This window comes from Cololabis saira, chromosome 24 (assembly GCF_033807715.1).
Source record: "Cololabis saira isolate AMF1-May2022 chromosome 24, fColSai1.1, whole genome shotgun sequence".
In the NCBI taxonomy this organism is placed as follows: domain Eukaryota; kingdom Metazoa; phylum Chordata; class Actinopteri; order Beloniformes; family Belonidae; genus Cololabis; species Cololabis saira.
The window spans coordinates 6,161,044-6,179,954 of record NC_084610.1 but is presented as its reverse complement, the minus strand read 5'-3'; the positions used below and the strand labels follow the sequence as shown (position 1 = coordinate 6,179,954).

The 18,911-nt window shown below is 41.9% G+C and overlaps 2 protein-coding genes across 4 annotated transcripts; one reads left to right on the top strand and one right to left on the bottom strand.

Moving 5' to 3' along the window:
• Positions 1 to 4,030: 4,030 nt before the first annotated feature.
• inha (inhibin subunit alpha) lies at positions 4,031 to 5,684 on the top strand. The gene is made up of 2 exons (XM_061716042.1): positions 4,031 to 4,328; positions 4,942 to 5,684. Exons 1-2 carry the CDS (start codon positions 4,031 to 4,033, stop codon positions 5,682 to 5,684), a joined length of 1,041 nt encoding a protein of 346 aa, XP_061572026.1.
• Positions 5,685 to 6,703: 1,019 nt separating this feature from the next.
• On the bottom strand, positions 6,704 to 14,804 carry LOC133424900 (gap junction gamma-1 protein-like). 3 transcript variants are annotated; one of them, XM_061715477.1, is made up of 5 exons: positions 14,609 to 14,804; positions 9,828 to 10,103; positions 9,517 to 9,742; positions 8,724 to 9,410; positions 6,704 to 8,231 (listed from the first exon to the last, which is right to left on the bottom strand). In XM_061715477.1, the coding sequence occupies exons 2-5, from the start codon at positions 10,065 to 10,067 to the stop codon at positions 8,218 to 8,220; spliced, it is 1,167 nt and encodes a 388-aa protein (XP_061571461.1). In that variant the 5' UTR covers positions 10,068 to 10,103; positions 14,609 to 14,804; the 3' UTR covers positions 6,704 to 8,217. The 3 variants fall into 3 exon arrangements, with proteins under 3 accessions (XP_061571461.1, XP_061571464.1, XP_061571463.1); XM_061715480.1 differs by lacking the exon at positions 14,609 to 14,804 and adding an exon at positions 14,450 to 14,558; XM_061715479.1 differs by lacking the exon at positions 14,609 to 14,804 and adding an exon at positions 12,803 to 12,952.
• Positions 14,805 to 18,911: the final 4,107 nt, after the last annotated feature.

Here is an 18,911-nt window from a genome sequence, read left to right as displayed (position 1 = left end):
TTTAGGCTCAATAAGTACATTGAATCAACTACAGTACCGTATCTGTTGCTCCAACGTACTCAGTGTTGCCTTTTTATGCTTTTTAGATTGTGACCCTGAGATAGCGTAATTAGGGTATAACTGGTATAACTGGGTATAACTGGAGTGCCACATCTGTCAGACTGTGCAGTGTTGTATAAAACAGCAAAAAGAGTGGAGTCCAAACTATAAATACAAATATCTTACCATGGCCAAATTAACTGGACAACGTACATTTTATCTCAAGTTTTAACACCGTCCTTTTCCATGAATCCACCAGTTCCACGTGTTGTTTTAATATTATATCGCCCTCTTCTGGTAAATACAGTTTATAGCGCGTTAAGATCCTGAGGTGCGTAAACCTACACTGGACAAAACAAATGTACATGTCGGACTGCTTGATTATGGAAAAAAAGAAAGAAATCATAAAAAAATATTATTTTGATCAACATCAATCAATCATGATTATTTAAAATGATTATCAACTGGTGCATTTATCAAACGTAACATAAAAGTATTGACATTTTCATTGTAATATTTAATTTCAGACTTAATAAAGGAATTCAGGCAAACAGGTGGAGCTGCTCAAATAATTTATAAAATTATCTTCAGCCACAAACACCAGCTTGAGAACCTGTTATTGAGAACACAATACAAAATAGGCTATACTGTATGTCAAAATAACTGTGTTTTTCTCAATTCAATTGTTTTTGAAATTATTGTGACCAAAAATTTAAACTATGATTAAAATTGATTAACTGCATAGCATTGATGATGGGAGGGGGTTGAATGGATCTGTAACATAATTCTCACGAGGGCAAAGGTTCAGCCAATCCACTGACAAAAATGATGTCTCATACTCTCTAAAAGTCTCCTTTTACAATATGAGCTCAATGTATCAATTGATGGAAAGTTCAGTTCACCTCACTTTTTGTTGAACTCTGATGTGATCATCATCATGACAGTGCCTCCTTCAGTCTTGAGCAGGTTAAATCTGGGCCAATGATTGTTCAATTACTGGACAAACCGACTGTGACACCACCCATAGGATTTCTGAAAGGTGCTTTTGGAGCCTGTTTTTTGCAGGTGGCTGGAAGAAACACAACCCCTTATGTCAAGCACAATTAGATATTTTAATTTGTCTGACTTGGCTTATGCAAATCAATATTACTTTCCATAATTTTTTGTCAAATCTGACCACATCTTTATTGGTCAAGCCTACCGGTCTGCTTGCAGGTCCCAGAAGAGGTTTGCTTGGGAAGGTCCTGAAATTATCCTCCAAACTCTCTCACCATATCCATGGCGGAGGAGCTGCAGCACAGTAAAAGTAACAGCACCACAAAAACTTACTCTCTTTAAAAAACATGAATCACTGTGATCTTTATTCACAGTTCAGAAGATGTGGTAATAAGTCAATGTAGTGTTCAGGGCTTATTTCTGCAGCATCAGCATGTCTTGAGAGTTTAATATGGAGGTCAGTGGAGATGGATTTGCAATCAGGTCAGTTCATGAACCCAGGAGTTACAATAGCAAGCTTAATGGACTCATCAGACAAATGAGATGTCACTCTAAAGAAGTTAAACCTCTTTTTGACAGCTGAAGAATATCAATAAATGCAGTACTTCTCCAGTGGGATGCACTGACTTATTTGCTTAGTTAAATCCACTTCATGTACAACTTTGGTTTATCTAATACCACTATATTTGTACCGTAGTTGTATTTGGCTTTAAATGCTAAATAAAGCAGATATGACCCTGACCTCGGAGGTTAATTTTATCAAACAGCTCAAATACAAACTGTGTAAAGGTTTGAAAAAAAAAAAAAAAGTCATACAGTCAAAAATGGAAAGATACATTTAAAGATTTACTGTTTAAAGTTAGCTACCATTTTAAGCAAAATGTGGATACTGTTATGCATACCACACTTGCTCAGACTTGTATTATTTGGCAAAATAAACATTTTCATTTTATTTTTAAAGAAAAAAGGTAAAGAAGACCTACCTGCGTCTGCACACCTGGTAGTGATTACGTAGTGACTCGGTTCTCACCACAAAACTGAAGCATTTGTATTTACACGTTAATTTAATTATTTATATCAGTTCTATCCATTACTGACACCGCAGACTGTATAAACTTTGACGCTTCTCCCGTGTAGCGCGTCAATTTTATTAAAAAGGCAAATCGAGAAAAGTCAATGTGACATGCTGCAATTACAAGTTATGGCCAGAGGTGTCGCTGTTCAACATTTACAGAGTTGTGATTAAAGAAGAAAAAAAGGATTGTTTTTGCTCGTAAATCCGCATATATTTATTCTCAGGGCTTTCAATTGCACATCTAGGAAAAAAATGTTTTAAAAAAATGGATTTGAGATTGGGTATTGTAGTTTTCTCTGTATGGCTATTTATTTTAGTTTTCTGCGTCACACTTCTATTAGCAGCATTAGCATATTTAACTTTTGGGCCAAGAGATTACTACGTGTCATTACTGTTTCTTCAAGACCAAAGCAACGCAAAAGCACACGTTTTTAACATACATAGAAAATAATTTTAAGGGGAGAATATATAGGCTATGTTAATATACTTAATTGGGTATATATCAGAGTAAGCCTTGTTTAAGGATGAAAATAAAGTACATCTGCATGTTGATTCCATTTCCATTTTTATTTAATATAAGTATCTCATAGCTATCATTCTTGTCCATCGTTCCTGTAGTTTCTTTGGCTGACCCCCTTTTTTCTGTTTTGTGCATGTTTGCAGGCTGGAGCTTCGGGAGCTGCATGCTGGCCTGCGCCCCCCCCCCTGCTGCTTCCACCTGCCTGCGCCCCCCCCCCCCCCTCTGATCATCCCGTTGCTGCTTCCACCTGCCTGCGGTCCCCCCTCTGGTCATCTCGCTGCTGCTTCCACCTGCCTGCATGGATGTCGGCAGTGCTGCTGACGTCCCCAACCCCCCCAGTCTGGCCTTCGGCAGGAGGGTCCCCCCCTAAGAGCCGGGTCCTGGTCCAGGTTTCTTCCCTCCTAAAGGGGAGTTTTTCTTGCCACTGTTTGGCTTAAGGCTTTTCTCCCACTAGGGGAGTTTTTACCTGCCATTGTTTATGTAATAATTGCTCGGGGGTTCATGTTCTGGTTCTCTGGAAAGCGTCTAGAGACAACATTTGTTGTATTAGACGCTATACAAATAAAATTGAATTGAATTGAATTGAATTGAATTGAATTGAATTGAATTGATGTGTCTTGTTTAAGACTAGAAATTCTTGGAAATAACTAGTGGAGTTTCCTGTAATATTTAATAGTAACATTTTTTTTCAATTATTTTGTTCAAAAGTGATAAAGTGTCCTTATACTGAAACTACTATTTTGAAATATTTTCTCTTAGGGATTTCGGTATTTAAGGCCAGCAAGATAAAAGGGTTTTTACTCCCAGTAGAAAAATATGCTTTTACTGAAGAGCAGATGTGTGTGTAGGCGTGTTATATGGCAGCTGTGATCAGCTCAAAACCTGCAAAATAATACAATTGAGTTGAATACATTTTAGAAAATGTATATGTTTTTATGATTCTAGTTGTTCATACTGGACATACCTGCTCGTTACCTGCTTTACCTTTGTAATTACTTTATACAGTATGTACCAAGTTGAAGGCTTTGTAGTCATTTAATTGCAGAGATGCAACTGCACAAAAACCTTGCAGAGAATAAAACATGCAGACCCATTGTAGCTCTGTGTGAAGTGGCCACAAAAACAGATAATGTAACATCCCATCCGTCAAGGCCATTCTTTCCTATCTTTATTTGTGAGCCAACAATAAAATGCTTTTGCACGCAGGCTTCACTCAGACTCAGATAGCTGCAGAGCCCAAACAAATGTCTGTGAGAATAAAGGAGCTTACCGTTGAGGATCAGTTTTCTGGAGATATACCTTTTGTGCTTCTTCAAACCTGTTAAAAGTAGGTTTTTTTGAGGGGGGGGCTGTTTGGTTGGTGCATTTGGTGAGTTTTGGAGCCAGACCGCGGTACAGTCATGCTGTCCTGTGCTGTCTTTATACTGGGCCCGCTCTGGGTCAGTTTGATTCAGACCTGCAGGGGAGAAGAGCTGTCCAGAGAGGTTGTGTTGTCATGGTTTAGAGAGCGGGTTCTGGAGGAGCTGGGTGTGAAGGGACCCCCTCTCGCCATGGTGCAGGGCCCTGATAGAAATGTGGCACAGTTGAGGATGAGGCACTTGCACACGAGGGTCCTCAGGACAAGAAGAAGCATGTGGGTCAATCGTCAAACTAGTCCAGACATCGAAAAGACTCAAATGATTCTGTTCCCAAGTTCAGGTGAGAAATTATTCCTATTTTCATTTTAGTTTCTCATTTCCACTCATATGTTGAACCCTTGAAGTTATGGCAGCAGCTTTAAGTGCAGAGTTTCATAAAAATGAACTCATGATTTAAAACACTAATGGAATACTGCAGTCATTAAGAATTTGCTTAATATGATCATTTGAACAAAAGTTGTTCTTTTTCCATAAATATTTGGGTGCAAAACTGGTGGAATGCAAAATTCCAAGACAACATATTAATTCAAAAGTGGACTTAATTTCTTGAGGTATAAATTAAATATATGAAGGAAATGGTCCCAAAGCTGTCTTTTCAGCCGAATATTTACTGCTTTGTTGATAGCGGTTTATTTTAGGGTGTGGAGTCACCCTCTTGATTTAACTCCACCCTCCTCTGCTGACGTCCTCTTAAAAACACTTCTGGCTGCAGGGAATGTTGTACTGCTCTCTGCATAACTAGCAACGTTTGGGTGCAGTCAACCATTCAAGCCACTAGAGGTCAGAAAATGGCAGATTTGTGTTGACTGATAATGGAATTACTTCAAGTGTAGAACTTCATGTAAAAGATCACGACACCCATGTTCTAACCTTTACAACTTTTATTTTGGCAGACTCATCCTGTGCCGCAAATGACTCGGCAGGAGAAACCACCATGACTCACCTCTCATTTTACTTCCAGCCTTCAATCAACTTCCAAAACACTGTCGCCACATCTGCCCACTTCTGGTTGTACGTAGGTGAAGGAGCAGCACACAACTCCTCCGGCCCGCTGTTCATGGTCTCCACCAATCAGCAGCTGCTTCCGGCAGCAGCGGCTCCATCCATGAGCTCTGACGGATGGGGCACCTACAGTGTGGACCAAAGTGTTCTGGTCTCTCTGGCCGAGGGCCCTTTCCTCCTGCAGGTCCACTGCACATCCTGCCAGAGCCACAACAGCCAGCCAGACAAGACCCCCTTCCTCAGTATCCACGTCCGACCTCGAGGGCCTGTCCGGTCACCCCGCCACGCACCACTCACCATCCCCTGGTCTCCTTCTGCCATCTACCTCCTACAGCGGCCGTCGCAGGAGATGCTTGAGCACGGCGACTGCCACCGGGCAGGAGTTGAAATCAGCTTTGAGGAGCTGGGCTGGGACAACTGGATCGTGGACCCGAAGGTGCTGACCTTCTACTACTGTCACGGTAACTGCTCGGCCGGGGATCGGACCATGGCGAGGTTGGGGATGGCTCAGTGCTGCGCTCCTGTCCCGGGGACCATGAAGTCCCTGAAGATCACCACGACCTCTGACGGCGGCTACTCCTTCAATATAGAGACCTTGCCCAACATTATACCCGAGGTGTGCGCCTGTATTTGACCTAAGACCTAATTTTTTTTTCCCCCTTTTTAAAAATGTTTCTTTACTGGTGGAACAAATCTGTACTATGAGTGTCAAATGTTGCACCCACAAGCAAATGATAAATCAAAGTGAAGCCACTTTAGAGTTTGTGATATGATGCAATTTATGTGGAAATGAAGTCAAAAACTGACATGGTTTCCAGAGGTCTTAAATGTTGGTGAAGGCTGTGCAAAGTCCCCCTTTTCAATGTCTTTAAAGTTGTCAAAGCAGCCAGTTTTAAGGGGCGGAGCCAGACATTTAACTAAACCATCTCACTGTTACTCAGATTATTGCTCTTTGTTTATCAAAGTTTACATTTTGCACAACCCACTTCTGTGAGTTGTGGCAAATGCAACATGTGAATTACGCATCATGTCAAAAAGTTGGACGATTCAACTCCAATTTGGGTCTGTGATTTCACAATACCCTACAATGTTGATTGGCCCACTGACCCCAATTGTGTGGGTCTCCATGTAACTACAAACAGCTGGTCTAAAAAATACTCCATGTAAAAGTGTAATTTCCTTTAAATATTTAACAAAACAACAATTCTGTAATTAATAATTGAAGGCTAAAATAAGGCAATTAAACTAGATTATATTCTAGTGGTAACCTCTCTTGGGCCCTTTCTCACTTGATGAAAATTGACAAGATTGACTCACGGTAACTGACACTGTGGCATTAGTGATTTCTCCCTTTACAGTTTTGTAATTTTACACAGTCTACAGGTTTTGTTTTTGTCTCCAACCTGCAAGTAAAAATAAAGCCTCTGCTTTGCTTCGTTTGCTGCTTTTTCCAAACATGGCCTTTGGAGGGCAGCATAGACACACCTCCCATTTCAGACCAGTATCCGCAAAATGCTCAGCAGCATTTGTGTTGGGTTCATTTCAAAATAAATGTCATAATTCAATGAAAAGGAGAGATGGCCAATTATCCCATTCCAGCTTACACTGGAAATAAAAACGGCATTTGACAGGAGAGAAAAAAACCCCAAAACATTTAGTTCAAATATTTATTTACTCTGAAGACAAAATAATCTCTACAGTTACAAAAACTACAAAAAACTTGCAATAGGAAAAACAAGAGTATAAACCATTGAATGAGTACCATACTGAAAAATGGAATGTCATACTTTGTAAAGTAAATTTCAGAACTGAAGTGAGATGATACAGGAATAAAGCGTTAGACAGCTCTTTGGCAGTTAGTTATTGTATGAACACAGATACAGATGACGAGTCTTGGAATGCACTGAGCGCAAGAAAGAAAGAAAAATGGCACAAGTCTGCATTTTAGCAGACCACCACCATCCCCTCCTCAGCCGGGCTGTTTTCTTTTCTCCAGGATGCACAATAGCAAATATGTTTCAGCAAAAAAAAAAAAAAAGAAGTACATCAAGGATGGATGGAAAACACGTCTCACTAAAAAAGAATGCAAGTTTAAAAAAAAACAAAAAAAAAAACGTCAGGATTGGAATTCGATTGTTGAAAGTGTCCTAGGAGACAGATGTTTCAAAATACTTGTTGCAAAAAAATACATTTCTCAGATTTCTGCGAAGAGCATTTTAATTTCCAGGTTGTATGATTCAACAGACACGGATCTATGAACATCCTAACTCCTAAACTGTAATGTGAAACAGGTGGAACACGCGATGAAACCGTTTCCCCTAAACTAAGGTGACTAATCTTGAGCTTTGGTCAAATCAGAAGGGGATGGAAAAAAAAAAAAACTGGTAAAAAAAAGTTTAAATTATCAAATGACCAGACTGGACAGAAATGATTCTTGGAAACACCTCAAAACATTTCATGTCAATTAAGGATTCAAGCATTGCCCAGGTATAGATTTTGGCCGATTAGAGTAAATACACAGGTTTCAAATCTCTTTCCAACATTTCTGAGATGGAATGAACTCTTTCCAATACATCACAAGATCAAATCTGTTTAAATTAAACATGACTCACCCAGCACACGTCAAGCCGCCCCTGTTGCACAACACATGCCACTGCATACGCTCCAAAAATGACAAAACCCAAGGCTGTGCTTTAAGATTTTCTGGAGGACAAACAAACCTCAAAAACATTCAGTGACATTTCATAAAAAAAGAGCTCTTTTGTGAGGGAAAACAAAAAAGGTAGACTCAACCACGAGTTGGAAGCTTACAAAATAAATCCTTACAAGGTCTTGCAAGGACATGATTTACTGCATGGCCACAGAAGCAGAGTGGGTGAAAGAACGGGGTGTACACATGTTTTGGACGTAGGGCGACAAGCAGTAACTCCAGATGTGGCAGGCTTTCAAGTTTAGAGTCGTGGAGATGAACCATTTGTCACAACACAGTTTGGTCAGCATTGCTTTGTTTTTCAACCGACCACTAATACTGAAAGGCACAATTCTCTCATCCGCACAACGCACGCTTTGGTCTCCCTCAGTGGTCTGACTGCATTCCCATATGTGCTTCCCTATGCATTTAAGGCCAGTAGGAATGGAAAGACAGACGGTTGAGGTGGGAAGCACGCTCAGGCATGTGTTCCTAGGAGAACCAAAAAGACAAAAAAATAAAAGATCAGGAATCAGGATGCATGTTTATTTAAAAAGTTGGACTTTTTAAAAAGCATTCTTTTGACTTGAGGTCAGGCTTTGGGAGGAAATTAAAGATTTGGGCATGTTCTGAGCGGTAAACATGTTGATCAAAGAAACCATGCATAACATTTCCTCGGCTTCTGCTCTTGAAAGGCACAGATCTTAAGATTTAGAGGTTTAACTGGGCAAACTCACTTTCTAATCTGTTGGCTTTAGTGAAGGAGCTTTAATATTCAAATACATTCATTAACCTTACTCACTCAACTGAATACTCAGTTTCATTTCTCATACTGGCAGTTGTTCAAAGCCGAAATGTTTCATTTTGAGGTATGAGGAAAAAACTGCGAATTCACACCTGACCCTTTAAAATTAAATATGTAGCATATGGATGATTACCCAAGGCTGAATTTGAGATATTTAGTCATCCAGATGATGTTATTACCTTTCTCGCTCACTTCGCCCTGTTTTTCTTGGGCAAAGTTGAGGCGGTTCTGCTCCACAGCTGTCTGTGCAGCTGTGTTGACCTCCGGGCTGCTGCTGCGTGAAGGGCTGCGTTCATCATGCTGGTATGCGAGGTCCAGATGCTGCTGTGCCATCTTCAGATGCCTCCTCAACCGCTCCAGCTCCTTGGACGAGGGGCCCTCGTCCCCGAAACTCTCTCGCCCAGAGTCGCTTATCGGCAAGTCCCTCAGCTCTCCTTTCAGTTTCTCCTTCTTCATGGTGGCGTGGTATCCCGGTGGAGCCGTGGGCGTGGAGCGGGATGAAGATGAAGCCGGGCGCTGGCTGCGCGTGTTCATGCTGGCGCGCCGACGGAAGGCGTCACGGATTCCACCGATCCCCAAGTGGATTATTTCCAGGATGGTGAGGAGAAGGCAGAGGAAAGACACGACATACATAATCAGCAGGAAGATGGTCTTCTCCGTGGGGCGGGACACGAAGCAGTCCACCGTGTGGGGGCACGGCTGCCGAGAGCACACGTACGAGGGCATCACCTCGAAGCCGTAGAGGACGTACTGGCCGAAAAGGAAGCTGATCTCAAAGGCCGAGCGCCACAGCAGCTGGCACACGTACACTTTGATCAGGCCGTCTCGCAGAATCCGCCGACGACCGTCATGCTTTTTTTCTGGAACTTGAAAACACAATACTGGTTACAATCTTGTCTCAGCATCCAGGTGGGGGTAAAACTAATTTTGCTGAGCATCAAGGATGCTTTGACCAACACACTGCTGCCCTACCTTTGTCTGCTTTGTCTGGCTTGTCCGGTTCAATCTTCTCCACGATCATGGGGTCCTCTTCTCCGTTGTCCTCTGCCTCCTCGTAGTCCCGCATGGCCCCGCGGCTGATGATGGGCATCCTCTTCTTCCTGTTCCGAAGGGGCCGGTACTCGTTGTCATCCATGCGGGCAATTTTGTGCATGGCATAGCCCAGGTACATGATGGTGGGGGTTGTGATCATGATCACCTGGAGAGAATTATAGTCAGACATCAGATTAAACAATCTTAAACAAAAAAAGAGCTGCTTCAGAAGCTTTTGAGTTGCCGCTCACCTGAAAGATCCAGAACCTGACATGCGAGAGCGGTGCAAACTCATCGTAGCACACGTTCTCACACCCAGGCTGTTGCGTGTTGCACACAAATTTACTCTGTTCATCATGGTAGATGGTTTCACCGCCAACCGCCGTCAGCACGATGCGGAAGATGATGAGCGCCGTGAGCCAGATCTTCCCCACGAAGGTGGAGTGGTTGGAGATCTCATCCAGCAGATGGGTTAGGAAGCTCCAACTCATGGTGCTGACGAGATGACTGGAGCGCTAAAATCAAGTCTGCGTCGAGGGGAAAAAAACAAAAACACCAATGAAGCGGTCAATTAAATATGGCTTTTATTTAAGGCTTTGACTTTAAAATCCTGCAGGATTTGTTCTTTAGGGTCAGAGCATACCGAAGAGATCAACTCAGATCACGCTTGGTATTAAAGCTCAGGCAAAGAAAGTTAATTTGCCCATTTAGACCCTCAACATATGCGCACTTCTAGTTCAGAGCTCAAGCAATGTTGTTGGAATGCTTTTATCTTTCAAGCCTGGCAAAGTCAGTAATTTACAGACAGAGGCTTAACCTCTGAAATGCAAAATCCTACAGTTTTAGGAAAATGTTTCACACAAAGCTGCAGGATTCAGAGCGTTTGACTAAAACTTCCTTTTTCATCTCTCAAATGTGAAGAGATGCATTATATTTTTAATACTAGAACACAATATCTGCATCTTAAGGTGGTCTCAAAAGCAGGCATTTGGTTCTAGGAGACTGAAGAATGTCTCCACCAGATTTTACAGACCACATGATTAAGTAGGAAAATAATCTGCATCACAACTAAAACACACATTTGTTCCTGACTTTCAGTGAACTTTATAAGCCTCCACTATTACTCCAACACTCCTAATTAGGCTCATAAAGTCTCAAAAGTATCAAACTACCACAGTTACACATCTTAAAAAAAGGATCCAGTGCTCCAGGTTTTGACCACAAAGCAAGTTCTCAGACATGCACCTTTGCACTTGTATTTAAAAGATGTGAATCTCCCTGGACAGAGTGTACAAGTCCTGGTAGCAGTTTGGTAAATCCACATTCTTAAAGCTCGCCGGCATGCCAAGCTTGAGCCGCTTAATCAGAAATCAAAGTGCCGGCGTGGCAAGTCGCAGCTAGCTGCCAGGAGACCTGCTGTTACTTTGGACGGCGGGAATTATGCTACTAAAGCGCTGAATAGATTTTAGGAATGCGATTCCTCATCTCGCTGCCCAAAATGAACCCATTTAAGAAACCAAACACCCTTCCAACATGGCACTCTCAGGAGCGGGACGGGTCCTTTTTCACTTCAGTGACCATCTTAAGCTGAAACTAAAATTCTTTTAATAAACCAAATAAAAGCAATTGGACTCATTCTTTAGAGACTAACCGGAAACTTCACAATTATAACTGGGCTTGGTAGTGCAATAGTTTAAGGTTTAATGTTCCAAAACTAGCTCAAGTTTGCAGAGGTTAATTTGAGGGACGAAAACCACTGAAATACTTTAACACAATACTCTATTTTAAGATCAGTCTGGTCCAGTACTGTTATCTAATCCCTAACCAAACACGGGGCACGACATCTGAAATGACATCAACGCCTCCAAGACTCGAACCTTGGCGAACCACAGGGTGTAACTGAGAAAATAACCAGCATTTCATGACTCACTGCAACAGAAACGGGCTTTAGCCACTGCAGGCGTCTGTGGACTTGTCTATTCAGATCAGTCGAGTACACTCAGGCGCTTACGCGCCAGGTTAATCATCCTTTCCTTTAAAGTCCTTCCTCCAAAACCTCCACCTTCAGACGCTGAGGAATGGAGAGAACGACTTGCCCATGGTTGGCATGCCCACTGGAAAAATTTAAGATGTCTCCACACAGTGAAATTACGGGCCCTCGAAACTCCGATTCAGACGTCTGTCAGTGTCAGAATAGACGGCCTTTTTTTTGTCTTAAAAAAGCTGACGAAGCTGCAAAGTCAAACATGCCATCGTTCCAGGTAAATCCGGGTTGTGGGGATGTCTGAGGTGTTTCTTAGTGACCCTGAAATACAAGTTGGAGACAAACTTCAGCTCCACGTGACATCTGGTTTAACCTCCTACTTATGTAGTGATTTAAAAGACAGGTCCAATGTAGCCAAAACTGCTGACCTGCATCTCAAATATCTAACCCAACTATTTGGCCTCAAATGACCTGATGAGCTTACAAGAAAAAAAGAAGCCTGTGGTAACATTTATAAGCCCCTCTGACAAATAAGCCAAATTGACCCTTTAAACTTGAGTCTTAGGCGCCACCGCTCTCAGTTTCCATCAGTAAAGCCCCCCTCCTCCTCCCCACAAATCTGATATTCAGCTAGACTGCGCTATGAGGACACGACCTGTGCGCTGAACAATGAACTCACCAAAAGCATCTCGGGGAAATGGAAGGAGGATGACTCTCAAACCACTAATGATAGTCCAATAAAGAATGACAAACACCAAAACAAGCAGCCAAATGCTGACAATTGACTTTGCTCTCCCGAGCTGATCCCACCACCACCACTGTGCCAATTTATCAAGCTTTTCGGCACAAGCCAGGCACTTCAGAGATTAAAGTGCACCTCAAAAATGTAGACTTGATATTTGACCATGTCCTGACTATTCAGAGGCAACAGTAGTCGCACAAGCTGATATTTGCTTTGAGAAACCAAATGAAACTACTACAATGATCAGTTTTAACTTAGATCAGATTGTTCTTTTCTAAAGAGTCACTTAACAGGCTAAAGTAGATAAAGCGCAAAAAGCATCTTTTAAAGCTTGTCAGTTTGTTTAGTTCCTGATTAAAAGTTCTTAAGACGTATTCCTCCAAACAGAGTTGCTAAATGTCCTCATGCAGAGGTCTTGGTATCACCTCTTGTTAACACGTAGATGTACCTCTTCTCCAGACAGAGCCACCAGGAAAAAGGAACAAAAACAGACAACTCACCAGCCAACAATGGAAGTGACTCAGGAACTGGTTTTTGGCTCAAAAAGATGCCAACATCGCTGCAAAACTTCCCAGCGGACCAAAAACAACTCACTTTTTTTCCTGCTACACAGTAGCTTGTTTGCCAGTGTTGGCCAAACTCAACTGTGATTTAATGACTTCTCTGCTTCAGGAGTCACTGGGCTCCAGGAGGAGAGGGGGGGGGGGCAGGAGAGATTTGGGCAAAGGGTCTGGACAAAGCAGAAGGAGTCAACATTCCTGCTTAACCAAAACCAGAAAGCTGGGATTTTAGGGTTCAGGGAGCAGACAGAGGGCAGTCAGGACAACAGGAGGAGCAGGAGTCCATCACCTTTCAATCCACCAATGTGCAACAAGAGACATCCAAAGATTGTCTCTTCTCCTTCTGCACCACAGGTGGCTTTTAGGGCTGTTCGATTATAAATCGTAATCGCGATTATGTAATTAGAACGATGTTAAAATGGGAAAATCGATTTTTCACCTTTTTTTTTTTTTTAACCTTGTCTGCACACATATTAATGATTGATACCATATTAATGATTGATGGAAATACCTCTCAATACCTGCGACAAGTGCCCCATCGGAGAGGCTCTTTAGTGTAGGAGGGGGCGTTGTAACATGCCACCGGGCATCCCTCAAGCCAGATGCCGTAGACCGGCTCGTGTTCCTTGCAAAAAACTTGCAAATGTGAACAGCAAATGTAATGACTGACATTACACACCTCTACCTCCTTCATGGGTTGCATTATTATTTAGCATGCAAAGACCCAGTTTAGTTTAATTAGAAAATGTCTTGTTTTATTTAATTGGAAATATAACTTACTGTATGTTTGCAAGTGCTGATTTGCTGATTTTTTTTTTTAGAGATAAAACTTTATATTTTTTAAAACTTTTTTTCAACTTATTTTTACAGAGTTTTGCACTTTATTCATTCATTTTTGGTTTAATAAGAGCAAAGTTTGCACTTAAAGCCCAATGGGGCAAATGTTCAATAAAAAAACAGCATATTTGAAAGAATTTCTTTGCCTTTTGTCAATTCACAAAATAATCGTAATCGAAAATCGGATTTTGAGAGAAAAAAATCGAGATTTTATTTTTGGGCAAAATCGAACAGCCCTAGTGGCTTTGGAAACGTGTCCTAAACGCAGTTTAAAGGGTCCCCGGGAGGACTGCCGAAGGCTACAAACAAGCTTTGCTGAGTCAGACTTGAAATGTTTTGGAAATTGTGGCATTCCTGGAGGAAAATAAACCCCAGCCAAGCTCTGGTGGGGAAACAAAAGTCCAGTGACTGACTTGGATGATTAAGCCACCATTTGAAAGCAGTCACAGTCACGATTAGTCAGGAAAGTAAAACCACAATTAGTAGAGGAAACAACCTGGATGGAAAACAGAAGGAGAGAAAGGGGGAGGAAGAAGAAGCAGAAAAAAGAGAAAAGTAAGCCACGCGTATAGTCTGTGGGTGAGCGTTTATTTAACTACCGCGACGTGGACTTTCCGGTCTGCTGTACCATTTAAAAAAGAAGGAAGAAAAAAAGGAAAACTCTCTAAAAAGTAACATTCAAACTATGAATCTTCGACACAGTTTTTAAACTTAACTAGTTTCCACTGTAAGCTAGTGAAAGCGACTCACCAGTCTCGGGACGCAGCTCCAAACACCGACCACTGCACTGACACCAACCAACTCCTAAACTTCACTTTACTTCTAAAAACCCACACACTCCTAGGAGTTTGGACTAAGAAGAGCCGTGTGTGAACTGAAGCAGAGTCCTGTTGCGTCCCCGACACTCACCGTGTGCGCTCCAATCTGCGCCGGGTCTGTGCTTAATTGCTTCACCAGGTTTTTGTAATTAGCGCGTGTCATGAGCAGCGGTCAGCGGGAACCGCCGCTCCTCCATGTGCTGCTGCTGCTGCTGCTGCTGCTGCTGCAGGGGGACAAAAGAGATCTCTGAGGACTCCAGCTCCTGCTGCCCTCTTCTTCTTCTTCCTCCTCCTCCTCCTTCTTCCTCCCCTCTGCACCTCCTCCACGGGAGAAAAAAACAAACCTGCCCCATTCAAGTGCGTGAAACCTGAGCTCCAGCACCGACTACCGTTCACCTTCACCACATGAGACCATGGGAGACACAGAGATGCTCTGGTGTCAGTCTGCAACCACTTCAGGTGGACACATTTATCAGCAAAGGGTAGCAAAAGACACCCATTTTTGGCCTATTCATGACCCAGTAAGTGTCTGATCATAAATGTTGGAAGAAATTCACATGATGGGGCCAATGTGGATCAGCATCCCCATGTCAGCAGATCCAGCTCTCTTCAGGCCAAAGGTGAGGATTACACGAGACAGCTGCATCACGAGACCACATCCATCTTTCTGGACTGTTAGAGGAAGCCGGAGAAAATACCTGCAAACTCTGCACAGATGCTGCTCTATAGGGGATATATTATGAAATAAAAACCTAATCAAAACAAAACATTATTATATGACTGCCCAGTTACAGCTTAAAGTACCTACTTTTATGAGAAGATGAGCCCCAGTTAGTGACTACCTACCCTAAGATCCTTAACGAGTTACTTTTCATTTAACTAACCATTATTTTTATGTGAATTGCTTCCATCTATATGCTGTTTGAATACTGAAGCAGCAATGTATAAGTGCTGTACTGTATATATGCAAGAACCATTTATGCTTGACACGTATGACCCAATCTCAGGATGCGTTATTGTTTTTTTTCTTGTTTTTTTTTGTGTCTCAATTGTCAATTGTCACCCATTATGTGCATACAGACAATAAAGTAAAAAAAACATTATGTTTCTGTACCTGAGATTATGTATGTGCTACCATTTCACAAAAACACCTCCTTCAGGTCTGAAAATACATCATTCAAATATTTCATGGTACTGTGATGTCACAGATCCAGATGAAAGTAGAATTATCCAGCCTCCACATCTGTCTTCAAATATCCAATAATTCTGCGTTTATTACTCCCTGTAGCACAAATCTATTACACTAATCTCAAATAAGGCGTGAAGGCTGAGTGGCTGGTCCGGCCTCTAAAGTCAGCTGTTATGAACAGAGGCGTTAAAAGACCCAGCCCTTGTGTTTTTATCGTTGTGGTATTTGACCCGAAACACGTCACAGGGTTTAACTAAGACACCAGGAAAATGTTTCAACTTTTGAAAAAACTTTCTCTTTGTCTCTTTGTGTGTGTGTGTGTGTGTGTGTGTGTGTGTGTGTGTGTGTGTGTGTGCGTGCGTCTATGTCTCCTTTAATAAAGACACACTTTGAAGTTTGTTGCATTGAAAAAAAAAAAAGCTAAAGGAGACTTTATGAAAAATTCTTTCAGTGTGCTTGAGGGCGTTTATTTCAGCGTATCAACTAAAGACAGAAGAAAGAAAAAACCTCCAAAACAACGCAACTCTGTCTCTTAGTTTTGGCTGTCTGGGTGTGAAACCCAGGAACTCAATGAGATATTCACGTTCTCAAGATTCTGTGACATCATAGATACAGATCAGTTTACTATTTTGTAGTCTCCCAAAATGTATCTTCATCCAACTTCAAGCACAAGCCATGCCTTATTTGCTTTTCCTCTCAAGTGGAAAGCTGAACTTCTTTTGCCCTTGCTTTTAGGTTTCATTATCAACACCAAATTTTAAGTAGCAGTTAGACTGACAACTTAACGAAAGAAGTTAATCTTCCCCTTCCGAGGTGCACCAAATGCAGCATGATTTGAAGTTGTGAGCTGAGATTATAAGTGGAGATAAATACGGGGAGGCTCAATCAAGCTTTTTGAGTTGGTTCTGTTACGCAACCAGCATCCTAAAAAATTTCAATAGTGATCCAATTTGTCATTGAAAAAAACAAAAAATGCAACAAAAACTATTGTGCAATCATGAAAACAAACCCAATCAAAGAAAAGTTTCCCTTATTCCCTATTGGTTGACCCTTATAAGAGGACTAAGCATTCCTCTCTGTGGTGCGGTGTTTTAACAAGCTGGGCCAGTTAAACGCATGACGCACAATAACTTGACTCATAATAACTGCCACTTAAATAGTTATCAGTGTACTTTCTCGTGTGGCTATCGTGTGCTTTGGCAGGTCAAATAAGGCACATCCAAGGTAGAGAGCCACCTCTTAAAACCCACCTGCTTTGAACGGAGCCGTCAAGACATGGCTGAAGAAGCCGCTGTTGTAGTATATGATTTTGTGGTTTTTGAGCAAAACATGTCACAAATGTGATAAAAACCTAAGTGTGTGTCAACCACACAAAACTCTTTTGACAGCTACATGATTCACATGTGTACAGATTGTTAAATAAATGAGAGAAAGGTGGTTAAGTGTTATTGTTCACAATTTATGCCTCATTTCTGTTCTTTTTGTGTTTTCTTTAACTGTTCTAAATATTCCTAATGTTGTGTTTTAAGCTTCTTGTGCCTGTTTTTTTCTTTTTGATGCCACGTGTGATTTTTCTGGAGCCTCTCCTTTCTTGTATGTGTTTATATTAGTTTAGTTTAGTTTTTCTGCACTCGATTCATGCTATTTCAGGCTGCCCTGGATGCCTGGGCCCTGCAGGTACATTCAGTAATGCACCCATGAAACAATCGAGAGACTAAAGTGACTGTTTCCACTCAGTGTCATAAAAAAAGTCTCCAAATGTATACAGTTAATTGCCATCACAGTGGGTTCACAAACTGAAACAGCCCTGCAATAAATCCCACTTTTATGAAGGTTGTAATGTTCCCTTTTGGATTTATGATTGAGCTTTATAGAAACTGTACGGGCTGCTGTGTTGCTTGCCTTTTTCAAAACGTTTTACATCTTGAGAAGCGTGTATAATCCTTGGTGTGCACAGCATTAATGGCTTGGACAGAATATTCATGAACGACAGCCTCCAAATTGCCCCGAGGGTTGAGTTAAACACTGTTCTTTGTAACTGCTGTAACTTTGCTGCAGGATCTTTGAAACCGAATGACTCTCTTTCCAGCTATGGTGTAATTAAAGAAGAGACTATTTTGCATTTGCATGCACTTTTTTTTTTCTTTTAAAGAATTCCTGCATGAAAGAAAATGACCGAGACAGACAAAATGCATGAAGTTCCAAAAAAGCAGGATCTAACTAATTGCATAATGGATGTTGGTCAAACGTCTTACCAGATCTTTCATTCTGATACAAACCTAAATCCGGTGTGGGAATTAAAAATCACAGTTTCCAAAGCCAGTCGCGCTGTGTTTGACTAAAACTGATCCCAACACAGGAAATTTGTGGAATGCCCCTTTAAACTTGATCGAGTCTAAATGCGTTCAATTTCCGAGGATTTGTAGTTCAAGAATCTGTTGATCTGTTAACATTCTTAACAAAAAAAAAAAAAAAAAAAAGAGAGCAGTGTAATCAAATCACTGGCCTTTCTGCTGAGGACCTGATGTTATCCCCTGGACCACAGTTTGGCAGCTCACCGGTCTGTCAGAGCGCTGCGTGACTGCAGCTTTCACACGAGGAGGCCCACCATCCAAGAATCCAGCCGACTCTGGCGTTCAGCAAAACAACAGATTTCTTGCTGTCATGCACAGTGCAGCTGTGGCGCTCCCGACTTTACCGGAGGACCTAGTAGGAAGTTGAGTCGGGCCAGATGGCTGCATCCCAGCTTCATTTCATACCATCCTTTCCCCCGGCTTCCTCCGGGTCTCTGACATGACCTGAATGAGGCATGAACTCATGCACCTTTTTCCTCTTTCACTCGCCTGCAGACCTCTCGGCATGTACTGAGGATATCAAATATCACAGAGCGAATGCTGGTGAGGGAAAGAAAAGTGCAAGTTTGCAAGTGCATACAAACACAGAATGATACTCGGATCATGACAAGAGGGGAAGACATTTGTGTCAGAGCTTAAAATTCCTCCCTGCACTCCTGCTGAGGGATATTAACTGCTTGATTAAGGGCAGGAGTGAGTGATACAGAGCACTTTTGATTCTTCTGTTTTCGCCCACCCCTGTAGTCCACCGTCTCTCCTGACTGCAAGCACACATGTTGTGGTAATGTTTTAGCATCAGGAAAGATTGCTTATTTCCTCCCAAAACATAACCATTATGACTCATGTACTCT